The following is a 15,679-nucleotide window of genomic DNA, read 5'->3' as shown; positions in this document are numbered from 1 at the left end:
TTTTGTCCTGAACGATGGAGTATCAGTTGCTTTATCCACAAGGTCAAAAGAAAGGAAAAAAAAACTTGTCATTGGATTCCATGCAACAAGAAGTAAACTCTGACCTGCCTTTAAAAGTCAGAGATTTCAAGGTTAAAAATAAATGAAATGTTACTATTTTTATTCAAATATTCCTAATGTTAAAGTGCTTTTAAAAGGGTATTACAGTTCTCCTGTTTTGCAGAAGTACAAATTAAAATGAAAAAAAAAAAAGGGAGGCATTAAAAAATCATAATTTTATTTTTGTAATGTATTCCAATGTGATTAAAAGATGGTATTTAATGAGTAAACATTATATACAGCTATTTTAAACAGCCATCTATGTTTATAAAATGAATTTCTCTAAAACATAGAGAAAAATTAAATCTTGCTTTTCTGAATGTATGATACACTCAATAAACTAAAATACTCTTATACAGAGCACCTTTATAGTAATTATTTGAATCATCATTCTACCAAGACACTTCAGAATCAAATCTTAGTAATCTTCAGGGAAGATAGTGACACTGATTTCTAGATCATCGTCGTTTTCAAGTTCTTTATCATTTTCTTCAGTAGTACATTTGCCACTTGCTTTTCCTTGTTTTTTTTTTTTCTTATGAGAATATGAGTTACTTTTCTTGTTGATTTTCTCTTTGGGATGTGAGTCAGTTTCTCTTTCCAAAGCATGTTGTAGGCAGTTGTAAAACCTGTAAGAAATAAGTACTACTGTTATATTTGTGTGTTCTGAAACTGAATGATTGAAATACACCTAGAACTTGTAAACTATGTAAACTTGATCTCCCATATTAACCTTAATATGTGAAATGAATCAAAGAAATAATATGCTTCTTGCTTTTATTATTAATTAGAAAAAAACATGTATTTTCAGTTCCTTAAGAAGAGTCCTGAAAATTGGGTTGGAATCACCTCCTGACAATCTCTATTCTACCTCAATTTGTATTCCACGTAGAGGGGTCAAACAAAGGAGGTAAAAAAAAAAAAAAGATTATTTCTTTATAAAAAATCATAATGTAATAGCTCATTTTAGAAAATTTAGAAAATACATGAAGTTACAAATAAAGATCATCTCTAAATAACTACTAAGAAATAGCTACACTTTCCAGTTAAATGTATTCTGAATTAATGTATTTATACATGCACCTACTGTCATATATATATATATATATATATATATATATATATATATACACCAACTGTCTTTTATACAACTGTGATACTACATATAAAGTTTTACATTGGTTTTTCAAATTTAATGTTTATTGAAAACATTTTCCATATCATCAAATGAACTACAATATAACATTTAATGGTAGTATAATATTGTCATCTAGACTGGCCTTAATTTATTTTCAAATTTTTACTAATACAAACAACAATGTGACATTTTTGAAAATAATGTGACTTGAATTTCTAGTTATTTCTTTAGTATACACACCTGGAAATGTAATTACATGGTTAAAAGGTACAAACCTTTTAAGGTTCTTGAGAAATATTGTTTTCCAGAATAAATGTTCAAAAGATATGCTTCTAGTAGCAGTACTTGAGACCACTTTATTCATATATTGAACATTATCATCAAAAAACACGTTTTACTTGGATAGGTGACGGCAGTAGCTCATTGTTTCAATTTCCATTTTTTTGCAAGTGAAATTAAATGTGTTTCATTAGCTATTTTGAATTTTTAAAAATGTGAATTGTTCTTTTCCTTTACTCATATTTTCTACCGGAGTTTTATTGTTAATTTTGTGATATGATTAACTGTTTTCTCCCTGAAAGTGGGGCCTTGTTTCTTTTCTACTCTCACATTAACACTTAACAAGTCTTCCTGACACAGTAGCCTTTGGCATGTGTTGGAAGGTATCAAGGTGTGTTGCACGCATTTCACATCAGTGTTCTACTGGGAATGCTCGGGTTAGCTAATTCCAACCTTCCTGAATCCAGATTTCTTCATTTATAAAACTGAGTATGATCCTGTACCCAACAGGGTTGTCAGAGGGTTAGAGGTGGTATATGAGTACCTAGCGCAGTGCCCAGCACAGAATAAGTTCTCTATAATGACTTTTTTAAAGATTATACACTCCATGAGACCAAAGACCCCCATCTATCTTGTTTTGTTATATTCTTAGCATGCAGTACAGTGCTGAAACACTTGGTAAAAATACGCCAAATAAGTGAATAAATAACTACTGAACAAAAAAGGTAACTTTTTTTATTATCCTAGGTCCCAAATTAGAGTGACCTGGAAGCTGAGAACTCCTTTGCCATTACCAGGCTCTCATTCATGCTTTATATACTATTTTAATGGAAGACTATGACATTAAAGACTAGGAAATTTTTGACATCTGCAAAAAAAATCGTAATTTGGACCAATTTTCTTCTTTCTTTAATGCAAAGTGCAGACTAAATTCTATTTGCAAAGATTCTAAAACTGCCCTAAAAAAAACAAAATGTGCACCTATTTCCAAATATTCCACACATTTCTAATACGTACCTAATATGACTATAACATATCCTGTCCATGTTTCAAGAACATACGTAGTTGCCACCGTATAAATCCTGCACCAGGCTTGGCATATAATAGGAACTAAACAGATAATATTTCAATGAATAAATCTCCAAGAGAATATTACAATAAAAGGGAAAACTGTAAGACGTATAAGTAAAAGGCTTTGAAAAATATTAACTGGCATAATTTTTCAGACCCTGTTCCATGGTGATAACCTTTTCATTTAATGCACCCTATACAGCCTTACTTACCTGAGACATGGCTTCCCCACAAAGACATCATCTGCCCTGCATTCCTCAAATGGAGACTACTTATCCTTTCAGATCCCGCCTACCATAGAATTGAGAGATGAGGTCAGAATTCAATGGGCTCACCAAGACTTCGCAAGAATAAACTCCTTCATCTGCCACTCATGTCATCTACCAATATTCTGTTCAGTCCCTAACATTCATGAAAACGTCCATACTTGGCTTGATCTTTCTCTCCAGGTCTTGCTGTCATCCTTTAATGACTGGTTTTCTTCTTATCTTCCACACTGCCTATTTAGAATGGCTTAATAAAGTGACCTAAGAGAATGGCTCACTTTATCTAAAACATAAATCCAAGTATGCCACAAAATGAATTGCCCTTAGCTGATCATAAGAGGTTTCCCATGATATGCAACTTCTCCTTCTATCATTTTCCACCCAACCCTGCACTTTAGACTCAGGTAACCAAGTCTTTTTTTTTTTTTCTTCTGGATTATATTCTATTCCTAGAAAATTAAAGATAAAATTGCTATTTTATGATCATAGAGAATTAACAGCTTGTTTAAATATATCTTGTCAATCACATAAACAAAGGTAATTACAGAGGAACAGGTGCTTTATTTTAATTTCTTATTAAAGAACCTAAGGATTCAAAGCTATACCCTTGGGGTACCAAAAAAACAATTGGTAAAATGGAACAAAGACTCTTTTGTGCTGAAAGCCTAAGAATAAAAACTTCAAATACTTTTTCATTTTCTTTTATTAAGGGAACTTTTAAAAAGTCCTTTGGGAAATTATCTTACTCATTTAGATATTTGTTTTCCAATTACATGTTCTCCCCTCATACTATGGCCCTTTATACAGCATACTAAAGCCCAATTCTCAAAGAGTAAGTTCCTCAGCTCTCACAGGAACAAAAAGAGCTTGAGGTATAAAAAGAAATCTATGCTCAGGCAACTGTTACTTTTCTCCCCTCAAAAGAAAATCAAATTCAGTTTTTCCACCTCTGCAGTAAAAATTATCAAGTCATAGGACAACGTGTACTTAGTTCTCTTCTTGAGAATACTTTCCAGGCCAGTGCTAGAAAAATGAACTCTTGCTTTCAGGTCAGTTATAGGACCACTTGCAAGAAAAAGTTGATTATTTCTTGGACTTCTAATATAGGAACATAAAACTAATGAACTATAAGCACAATTTCATACCCTTTTAGGCTTCCATTATTCACAAGTAACAAAACTATTCTCATATATTATGCATTTGAATTCTAACTGATTAAGCTTTAGCGCTGCAGACACATGCAAACACATCACGAAAGAGTCAAGAAAGCAGGAACACACTGGGGGCACTTTGTTCCAAGTGAGGTCATGAAAAGCTCCTTGGAAACAAACCCAAAACCTAGGCTGAATTGCAAGGATGAATGGGAAGCTGGTTAGGTTATGGGATGGAAATTCTGAAAGGAAAAAAAATGAGGAGAGAGGATAACCAAGGAGGAACTATCAGAAAATAAAGTACGTATTTTTACTTTATATTATTTACCTTTTTGATCTTAAGTATATAGGAAATTGTGTGAGTTATTTATTAACGTGCTTTAGTTTCATTTTAAAAAATAAAACTAGAAACTACTGGGAGTCTAAGACATCTGTTATCCTTGATGCCTCCTTCTCTTCTACCCTCTATCAAATCTGTTGCCTTGTTTGGCTAATATTCTGCAGTATCACTCCCATCCCATCACTGTCATGTTACTACTTGGCTGCACTATGTAGCAAAAGCCTACTCTTGTTTACCCCACCTCTAAATAATCTTACATGTCTTCTAGAGTAATCTTGTAAGCCTTAAAAGTAGGACTCTGATGGAAAAAGTCAGTTAACTAAATTTAGCATTTATTAACCACTATTCTTGTGCCAGACACTCAGAAAATAAGGATGAATAAGAAACTGTCATTGCCTTTGGGTAACTCAATATAATAATGTGTTAACTTTTAAGTTCTTTTATTGTTTATGATTAATTTAATAAACACTTATTGGGTTTCTACTATGAGCCAGACACTATATAAGGTTTTAGGATAAGATTTGGGGTAAGAGATATTTTTGTGTGTGTGTGTGTGTGTGTGTGTGTGTGTCTGTGTGTCTCTGGGTGTCTGTGTGCTTGGTGGAGGGGAGAAGTTAGTCCTATTTTCAATGCGACCCTATTGTAGTGGGGAAAAAAAGATATACATTCAATTAAATAATTACAAGTCAATATGAGTAACATTTCTGTTTTACACTGAGGCATAAACTATAATGATACTGGTAAATGATAAGAATCTGAACCAAAGAAATGGCTGTGGGGTTGAGACTAGCGTAAGATAGAAATTAAGGAAAGACTGATGGAATATTTTAGTTAAATATATTCAATAAGTTATTGGATATATGGACGCACAACTTAGGAGAGATGTGGAAGACCTATCTGTACATGGAGAAGTAGTGAAGCTTTGGGCCAAGAACAGAATCCTGGAGAACAACGATATTTAACCAATAGGTAGAATAATAAGAGAAATTCAAAGGACGTTAAGAAAAAGCACCATAAGCAGGCAGGAAAGCAGCAGTGATATAACAGAAATTCTTATCAACAGGTATATGAAAAAATATGCTCAGTGTCACTAATCATCAGAGAAATGCAAATCAAAACCAAGATATCACCTCGTGTGTCAGGATGGCAATTAGTAACACACACACACACACACACACACACAGAAATAGGACAAGTGTTGGCAAGGATGTTGAGGAAAGAGAACCCTTACGCTTTGCTAGTGAGAATGTAAAATGGTACTGCTCATGTGGAAAACAGTAAAGCGGTTCTAAAAAGAGTTAAACACAAAATTACCGGGTGATCCAGCAATTCCACTTCTGGGTATATACCAAAAGAATTGAAAGCAGGGATGCAAATGGATATTTGTACACCTGTGTTCATAGCATCACGATTCACAATAGCTAAAAGGTGGGGGGGGAACCCCAAACATCCATTGACAGACGAATGGCTAAACAAAATGTGGTATATAAGTACAATGGATTATTTATTATTCAGCTTTAAAATGAAATTCTGATACATGCTACAACATGGATGAACCTTGAAGATATTATGCTAAGTGAAATAAGCCAGACACAAAACAGACACAAATTTGGGTGTAGAAAAAGTTTTGGAGATGGACAGTGGTGATGGTGGTGGTTACATAACCATGTGATGTGCTTAATGCCACTGAACTGTACACTTAAAAATGGTTAAAATGGTAAATTTTATGTTATGTGTATTTAACCACAAAAAAGAAAAGTAAAAAGACAACAAATACAAAAAACACCCAACCATTGGAGTCATTTACTTTTCCTTTCCTATTTGCTTTATTTTTATCAACAATATTATATGCCAATATTTTCAGCCCTTTCATTCTATACTTTATTCAAAACATTTATTTTCTTATTTTACAGCTGGTGAATAGAGGAACATGGCTACTTTCATTCTACTCATATTCAAATGGTGGTTTCATCTGACCCAAGATAAATCTATCTTATTAATAGATATAAAGATAATCTTCCTCTTATAATTGGTAGGTAGATCTCCAAACTTTATATTTTTCATCTGGAGATCATTATGTATGAAATTATCTTACTCTTCCCACTAAGAAGTGGGCTTGGGAACCTTTTTACTATCGAACATATTTTACTTTTAACTTTGATTTTTCACATTTGCAGAAAATCTTTTGTTGCTGAAATGTTACTCATTTGGATTCTGACTTTTAAAAATTCTCTTATTACAGCTATTTTAATTGTGAAAATTTGGTCCTATGACAAAACCAGTTTTAGTACTTGATGTCTGATTGCAGAACTCATCACCTCCAGGATTTATTATTTTTTCTCTTTTCAACATCAGAAGAGTAACTCTTTCTCTGCATTTGGTTGGATGTACAGCTGTTCCCAAAGGAGCTTCTAATTTGTTCGCCCTTTCTGAATTCACATGTAATCTTCTAATCAGTATCTTAAGACAGTTTTTACCCTTCTTTAATTTTTCACTGATTTTATATGATGAGCATGGCTATCTTGATAGCAGCATGCACACTATAATCTCAAAACATATTTTTGAGTCAATGGATTTAAAGCATAATTTGATTTTATAGTTGGTGAACGTGGCTCAATTAACTTCACCAGGTGTACAGTTAGTTGATGTTGGGCTATATTTATAATCTTGTTGAAATTCAAGTAAGGAAACAGAAAAACTGATTTGCTACTTCCTACGGTTTAGCAAACAGCCTCACTGAATACTAACAAATGTAGTAAACTTTTGGAACGGTACCAATAAGTACCTGCCTATAGTTCAAACTCTAGCCTGGTGGAGTGGCTGGGTGCTGCTCTCCAGTTGCTCACTTAAAATCATCACTTTATTTAGAATATTTGCTCAAAGCACTTTGTGGCCAGGTAACCTCTCTGCTTTTTTCAACCAGAGTTCCACTAGAAATTTAAGCCCTAATGCCCTAAGACATCCATTGTATATAATGAGTTAACTTCTCTCCAATGTATCTAGAATGGTAAAAGTTATTTGCCATTGTTGGGAGAACTTAGAAAGAGTCACTAAAATAATTTTGTGAATTCTGCGGTTCAAATGAGGAGCTCTGGCTGAGAAAGCCTGGATGACGGTACTGATGTGATGATTGTTTTGTTCTCTACATGCATCCCTGAAGGAGAAGGGCTATCCTATACTGGGAATCCATGATATGACAAGGACAGAGCCAATCATTATACACATGCTATTGAATGTATACTATAATTGTTCTTAAGGACTATTTCTCCCAAGTCAGATATAAGGAAAATGAAGCCAAGAGAGTTGACTTGGGGGATTCCACCTTGGTTCTGTCTCTGGAGCCTAGTTATATCTATTTCCATCATGCAACACCGCTATCATTGGTACTTTGGCTTTAGCTGCTTTAAAAAAATACTAAAGAATTTTAAGCAGGCAAGTCAAAGATTCCTATGCATTTAACGCTTTATCCTGATATGGAGAATGATTTAGAAGAGAGACACACCAGAAGAATTCTACTATGAGATGAGCTAATATTGCAATGGTATTGAAAGAAGAAAGTGGCAGTAAGGAGGGAGAAAGAAAAATAATTCAAGAGTTACTTAGGCAGAGACTGACTGGTTGCCAAGGCGGGTGGAGAGAAGGGAAAAAGGAAATTATAAATATCAAGTTTGCCATCACCACTTGAATAACTCAGAAATGTACATCTTGTTGATAGTAAGTCAGTGGCATTATCTTCATATAAAAAAGGCAACATGATCGTCACTTTTTTATACTAAAAACTATTCTTAGAAAAATGTAGAAAAAAGAAATCAATGTAAGGGGTTTTATTTACCAGGAGGTGAAGTTTAAGAACAAGAGAAGTATAAAGATATAATCCGATAGCCAAAATCCTTCTTACTAGGACAATTCTAGATCTAATCCATGATAAGAGCTAGGTACTGAACTTGCCAGAGGTGTAAAATATGTATCAGACTAAAATTAACTGCTCTGTTCTTAAAAGGAGATTTTAGGTAATCTCTGGTAGATCATATGCATTGGGTAGTGTGTATCTCTTCCATGCCGCCTTCCACTTGATCCGTTTTGATCCCAGTGGCTGTTGGGCTCTCTTACCTAAGCGACTATGTTTCCTTCCTTTGTGCCCATTGCTTGTAGGCATTTAGCCCATTCTTCTCCATGGACCTTATGCTCCATTTAGTACCCATTACAGTCTGGCCTAGGCTCATCTATTACTTTGATCATCTTTGTATTATTCATGAGAAGGCTACAAATAGAAAAGCAGTTGGGAGTATAATCTGAAGATAGTGCATATTAATATTTTTAAAGATGATCTATCTAAGCATATAATAACATGGCAATATCCAATTAATATACCTTTCAATCCTCCTCTTGTTTTCCTCCAGTTTTTGATTTGCTATCTTTAACAGGAAGTCAATATATTCCTCTGTCACCATCAGTTTTCCCATATGGCTTAATGGAACTTCCAAGCCATGTGTGCTCCGGACAGCCTACAAAGAACAATCAATTTAGATATGATGACTTATGTACTACAGACATTGAGGATAAATGAAGAAAAGTCCTACTCAGGGTTGTCTTTAAATGTAGTTCAGTTCCATTACAGCATTTAAGTTTGTGCTTTGATATAATTTAGCTAAACACAACTGAATTAAAGGAGATTAAAGGAGATTTTTCCCATCACATAAAGTCATTTCTAAAGTCATTTTATACACTGTCTTTCAGAGAAGCAGATAATATCAGAGAATCCAATAACTAACAGTTTCAATCTCACTAAAGCTTAGAAAGCTTTAACGCACTATTTAAAGAAAAGAAATAAATGAAATCTCAACAGGAGCTTCAAGAAAAAATCAAAATGGACTGGATGCGAAAGAGCCTCTTAGTGCTGCTTAAGTAGAGTGTGGTTATAAGAATAAACCATGCCTGTTCTGTCTCACAATGCTTTAAGGCCAATCTTAGTAACCCTGTTGATGAACAGTCAACAAGTTACAAGCATATCCAAACACTGAATATAAATAAGAACAACAACAAAAACTATTATGAGGATTAAAAAATTCATTCCATGAAACTTTATTGAGCATCTGCAATGTTCTAGGCTCCATGTAAGGTGTGAGGATACAGAATGAATATAACATAGTCCCTGCCCTTTAAGAGCTTAAACTTTAGAAGAGGAAATAAACAAGTGAACAAAGAATTATAATACAACCATAGGTGCTATGACAGGAGAAACACATACTCATACATGTACACGTATACACGCACATGCACATACACACACAAAAAGTAAATGAAATGTAGAATTGAGACTGAGGCATCAGCTTTATGAAAAAGGTGGCATTTATGTTAGGATTTTAAAGAATAAGTGCAATTTCACCAGATATAAAAATGGGCGAAGGGAGGCATTCCTACCAGAGGAATAACTTATCTATTAGTATGGAGAGATGAAAGATATGAAAGACATATTTGAGAAACAAACAAGTTTTCTACCTGGCTAGAGTGTAAGTATACTAGCAGGATATGAGTAAAAATAAGGTAGATGGAAAATAGTTGGGTAAGGCCTTGAATATCAGAAAAAATACTTGGAGACCCTGACTTTATCAAAAGGGGGATTCTGACAGAATTGGTTGGAAGGACTGAAAGAGAAGATGGATGGCAGGAAGACCAGTCAGGAGACCACTGTAAAGACTAAGGTGAGGGACAACGAGGGCTTATGCACGGGCAGTGACAGAGGTCTTAGAGAGACAGCATCAGGTGTGAGAAATCAGAGATGTGATAGGACGTGTACTAACTGGATATGAAAAACAAAGGTGAGGAAGGTGAAAGAATGGCTCCGTTCTTGCTTGGGCCAACCAGATGCAGTGGAGAATGAGTTGGTGACACAAACTAGTACTGTGGGCTTTGATTTTCTATTTAGTTATGCTTTATAGGCGTCTTCTTTATAAGATACTTCTATTTGAGAAACAGGCTATTTGTTAAAAATAGATAGGAAATAGAAAAGTCTAGGGAGCCAGAATGGAGGATAATCTGAAATTAGTTCAAACGCAAACAATACATGCCATGCCAAACGGTTAATACAAACAGTAAATACTACAGAAGATAAGGACAGGGCAAAATCACTAGGGGTTGGTTTGGTTAGGGAAGGACTCAGAGAGGATGTGGGACTTATAAGGGGCCTTAAAGATCATTCAGTTCAGTGGTCAGCAAACTTTTCCTGTGAAAGGATAGGTAGTAAATATTTTCGACTTTGTGGATCATACAATATGTGTCATAGCTACTCAATTTTATCACTGTAACACAAAAGCAACCTTAGACAGTAATTAATCAAATGGGTGTAGTATGATCGGAACCTCTTGTGGGCTGGACTTGGCCCTAGGGCAGTAGTTTGCTGGAACCCTGATATGGCTGAGCCAATTCAGACCCTTAGAGATTAAGGAGCTTGCCCAAGTTCATACTGAATAGCTGTGGTATATAGGACTTCAGACTCCCTATTTGTGATTCCTTCCACTACATCATGGTGCTCATGACATTGGAACTATTTAGGATGAGGAGCGCGTAGAGGATCAGGTTAAAATTAAGTGGAGGAGACTATAGCACAATAAAATAACACACCAAATGTATATCTAACAACTCTGAACTTTGCCCTATAGAAAAGAATGTCACTGAAGGCTTTTGAGCAAAGAAATGGCAAGTTTGAGTAAGGAGAGTCTAAAAGTAGAAGTCTAATTAGAAGGTTATTCAATAATCTGGATCACTTCATTTTCAAAGGATTGCTTTTGGCCAAAAGGTATCTTACCAACATAGTCTTTCCTCTCTTTCCCACTGTTATGCCAGAGTTCCTGAAACCAGATTCTACTGCCACTGAATGCTGTAAGAAAATAAATTCGTTAAATTCTGATAATCTGATTAATCAGATAAACTGTTTAGCTCTACGAAATGCAGAAACATGTAACCCCAAACCTATAATTAAACATAATTTTTGGTAGGAGTTTTAAGACTTAAAGTTATATCTACCCACATACCTATAATTTCAAGTATAATGTCAAAGTTTTACCAGTATCTGTGCATCCTGCAGCTGTTGACACTGCACATGAAGAACAAGTGGTTCAAATTTCAAAACGGCATCACCGTTGGCTTTATTCAGAGCCACAATCTAAATAACTGAAAAATGTTAGCATCAGATACAAACATACGATCCTGTTCTTCAGTGACCCTTTATCATGTTAACTTCAGTTTTCCCCAGAAACTTTCAGATTCATTTAGCATCTTTTTTCCACAGTAACTTTTTAGTCTGTTTTCTTAGTCCTTTTTCTCCAAAAAATTATTAATCCTTTTTTTTAATAAAAGACCCAATTTCTAATTCTCCCATATACCTTTTGTGTCATTCTTTCCAATCTTATCTTAAAAAAGTAAAGTACTACTGTATTTAATTCCATAATAGATTTTTCCTTAAGGAATATGGTATGTAAAGACTGTACTAGAATGGTCTGTTTAAACATTTTGTTGTCATATTGAAGTTCAAGACATATGTAAAATTATGTCTGAGTTAGAATTTATATAAGGCAGTTGCTATTTCTGATTGCCTACTATCCCTGGGGGACAGCATCCTCCCTCCTTCACGCCATTTGATTCTGGTAGGATTGCCAATCATGACCCTGTCACTCATCACTCCCACGATTGTAATAGCAGAGATGCCAAGTACCTAGGCTGATCAAGCATTCCCTCCTACTGGCAAAAATAACTGATCTCAGGGGGAGAACACCTAACCCAAGCAGGATAACGCAGAGTCCTTCTCTGGGAATGATACATGGATCCTAGGAAAAAGGTTTATTTTGCTGGGGTTGCTGGCAGCTATCTCTCCTGCCACAAAGGTCATCTGCAGCAGAAGAGAATAAAGGCAGATACGCAGAGAGAACCAGGACAGATAGAAAGGGGATGGAGACTGAGGGAGCACTCTGAAGACAACATTTGAGCACCTGAATCAGCAATGTAAAGTGTTCGACTAATACAAACTTATATAAACTCATCTAAACAACTGAGGAAACTGAATACATTAGCATAGACCGAAAAAGTTTTAAGAAGCAATACTGGTAAATAATGTATAATTTATTTATATCATTATGCTGGTAATACATAGATAGTTCTAATCCTTTTTTCTCAGCTCCCTTCTCACCCTATAATTTGTTCCAGGTTACAGAGTTATCAAATGGCAGAATTAAAATTCAAAGTCTGGATCTAATGTGTCCAATATCCATCCTATGTCCTATGTTTTTTTGAGCAGCCGTAAGTAATGTTTACACACATATTTGCGCTTTTATCTCCTACAACTCAAAAAAACCATTGTAATGAATTCTTTTTAGGCTTTGTAATCCTCAGTCATTCTGACTATGCACAAAAATCACCTTGAATATTCTATTCTTTTCATATGTATTTAAAGTGACTGTAAATTAAAAAGTTTATTTCTAAATTTTCATATAAAAACTTACCAGATCATCTTTTACACAAGGTCTGTGTGTAACCAGTAGCCAGTGACAGTTTTGTTTCTGAACCTCAAAACCATTTATACCCTAAAATAAAAAAATAACATGATTGAATTTAATCATATATTTATAAAAATAACTACCACATATAACATATTGTAGGCTCTCTTGAATTAATAATCCCAAGTAGTGATTTTAAGTATTATTGAGAACACTACAATAGGCTTTTGGGCTTAGTTACCCCAAAAGAAAAATGAAACCAAATTACTTGAAATAGAAAAAAAAAAAATTTGTTTACTAAGGTAAAAGAACTTAATAAATAGTTCCTAAAATATGGTCATGATTTTATTAGGAGAAAAGGGATTATTACAAGGGGTTGTATACAAGTAGGCCCTGAGTTGTACTCTAGCTGTTTTATTTGGCTAGCACAATATTTAAAACAATAAAACAAAGATTACGAATTATTTTTGTACGAAAGCACTGTTGTCACCATCTAATACAGGACCTACCACTTTTGCTGATATCTGAGCTGTTCATACCTTCATAATATCCCTAGTTTCTACAGGCATAAGTTTGAGACCTCTTCTTTAGACTTTATATGTAGTCCCAAAGGGCAGAGCTAGGACTAAAAGGTCAAAGTTTTAAGAAGGTAAATATTTTAATATCTGAGTTTTTGTTTATTAACCGAAAAAAAAATGTTTATTTGCAAAATTCTATTAGGTACTTTGGGTATAAACAGATCCTAACCTCACGGACATTGGAAAGAGGATGGAGGAAACCATGTGTACTTTTAAATCACTATATTTCTACAAAGTAATTATTTATACAAAGGGTACACTTTGCTGTCTGTCTAGCCTTGAAAATGGGAAGAGCCGTGCTTATCTTAAATAACTAGTTTGTTTTCACTCAGTGACCTCAGTGACTATGTATCTGATCTTACTAGGGCTCCTCTAAATCGTAGAGCCAAAAGTGTGGTCCATCTCTAGCAAATGTGCAGAATCATGTGTTATGTTTTGGGAACTGATATCATTACTGGATTCATCTATCTATACTCTTTATCCAGATTTTCCCACTTTTTTCTTCTTGCATTGCCTTTTTATGTTGATCCAAATCCTTCCTGAAATAAGGCAAAGTGAAAATACAAGGTATAAGATAATACATAAAATGAAAAGAGGCTCAGAAAAAGTCCTAAGGCAGTTTGGAAGAAGCAGTCATTGTTTCTAAGTATACGTTTGTGTTCAGGTGGGAGAGGGGAGTTTTGAGAGTCATGTCTTAGATATGCAGAGATGGGGGAAACATTTCAAGAAAAATAAACATGAGCAAAGGCAAAGACAGGTAAAAAATATAAGATGAAAAAGAGAACAGTTCAGTTTCAGTAAATAAAGATAAACAGAAGGAGCAGAAAATAGAGTTGAACGGTATACTAACGTTGGGGTTTGGATTTACTGATGTTGAAAAATGTACAAAAATAGATTTCAGCATAGATGAGGCCAGTAATGATATCAATTCTCACGAACATAGAGTTGTGCTTTAGAAAGGTGAATCTGTTAAGGGTGTGTAACATGGTTATGGGGAGAGAGACTGGTAGTTCAGGGACCTGTTAGGAAACCACTGCAGAAATCCAGGTAAGATAGCAGTAGAAATGGGAGAAGAGAAAGAGCAAGGCCAGCTAGAGTGCTCGTGCTAAGGAGGCAATGGAAGCAATTTAAAGATGAACAGGCTCTGCTAACCTGGAAGACCAGCAAATGATTGGTGAGAGATCTAAAGAATAAGCTTATGAGTGTGCTGTCTTTCATGCTCTGAATTCAATACTAATGCTAAAATTAACAGACAGCTAACTTTTACGGTGCTCTTAATATGGGCCAAGCACGATACTAAATATTTCAAATAAATGATCCCATTTCCTCTACACAAAATACCTGTGAAGTAGATACTCTATTTTTCTCAGTTCATGGAACAGAAAGGGAATGAATTTCGATAACCTTCCTAAAATCGCATAGTCAATAATTCCTATAATTGGTTTAGAATCTAAGCCGTATCATTCCAAAGCCTGAGGGCTTGGCCACTATTTCACACCATAAACTACAGTGTTGTATTTCGCGTAACGTAAAAATTACCAAAGCTCTAAAACTGGAGTGGGCCGCTAGGAGGCAGTGAACACCTTACCCCTGGCGACGTTCAGTCAGGTAGTTACTATGATTAGGTAGATCTGTTGAAGAGAAGCCACCAACTTTGCCAGGCTGGAAAGTTCTTTAAATTCCCTTAGTATTCACAAAATCAAATTCTTTGGCTCTCGCAACTCAAGTTCATTACCAGGCCAGCAGTTTCGGCATCACTTTGGGGCTTGTTAGAAATGGAGAATATGAGGCCTCACGCTAGGCCTACAGAATCAGAATCTGTATTTTGAAAGATCTGGTGATTAATGCATTAAAGTTTTAGAATCACTGGTCTAATTTACCCTCTAAGTTTCATATGGAAACCGAGACCACCCACCAGAAGAAGAAACACAAAAAGACTGGTTTGGGGTTTCGCACTGGGTGGGCACAGGGCTCCTGGTGTTGCATACAAGGCAGGCGCTGGACAGGCACAAAGGAGGCTTACCCCATCTAGGAGGACGATGCGGCCAGCGCAGGAACTGGTAGTGAAAAACTGTTCTCGCTCATTCAGGAGTTGCACAAGCTCAACCACATCCTCGTCCACACTGCCCTTCCGGCTGAGATCCGCTTTGCTCAAACACTGCGCCTTCCATCTCCTGAACTCTGCGCTACGATCCATGCGAGGAGGGATTTAGGATCAGTACTTTCATATCAGCCCTCGCTTTTCCCTGGGGGCAGCCATATTGAAGC

The 15,679-nt window shown here is 35.3% G+C and overlaps 1 protein-coding gene across 3 annotated transcripts; it reads right to left on the bottom strand.

Moving 5' to 3' along the window:
* Window positions 1-256: 256 nt before the first annotated feature.
* Window positions 257-15,659, bottom strand: TYW3 (tRNA-yW synthesizing protein 3 homolog). 3 transcript variants are annotated; one of them, XM_039838605.1, is made up of 6 exons: window positions 15,435-15,659; window positions 12,840-12,920; window positions 11,408-11,506; window positions 11,150-11,221; window positions 8,716-8,849; window positions 257-728 (listed from the first exon to the last, which is right to left on the bottom strand). In XM_039838605.1, the coding sequence occupies exons 1-6, from the start codon at window positions 15,606-15,608 to the stop codon at window positions 518-520; spliced, it is 771 nt and encodes a 256-aa protein (XP_039694539.1). In that variant the 5' UTR covers window positions 15,609-15,659; the 3' UTR covers window positions 257-517. The 3 variants fall into 3 exon arrangements, with proteins under 3 accessions (XP_039694539.1, XP_039694541.1, XP_039694540.1); XM_039838606.1 differs by lacking the exon at window positions 257-728 and adding an exon at window positions 3,247-3,951; XM_039838607.1 differs by lacking the exon at window positions 11,408-11,506.
* Window positions 15,660-15,679: the final 20 nt, after the last annotated feature.

Source organism: Pteropus medius, unplaced genomic scaffold, assembly GCF_902729225.1.
Source record: "Pteropus medius unplaced genomic scaffold, Ma_sr-lr_union100, whole genome shotgun sequence".
NCBI classification, from domain to species: Eukaryota; Metazoa; Chordata; class Mammalia; order Chiroptera; family Pteropodidae; genus Pteropus; species Pteropus medius.
This window is presented reverse-complemented; position numbering and strand designations above follow the sequence as displayed.

Coding starts and splice junctions, on each gene's coding strand:
- TYW3 (XM_039838605.1), bottom strand. CDS start 15,608: ATGGATCGTAGCGCAGAGTTCAGGAGATGGAAGGCGCAGTGTTTGAGC. Junction 12,921..15,434: donor GCATCGTCCTCCTAGATGGG/GTAAGCCTCCTT, acceptor TTTTTATTTTAG/GGTATAAATGGTTTTGAGGT. Junction 11,222..11,407: donor TGCAGGATGCACAGATACTG/GTAAAACTTTGA, acceptor ATTTTCTTACAG/CATTCAGTGGCAGTAGAATC.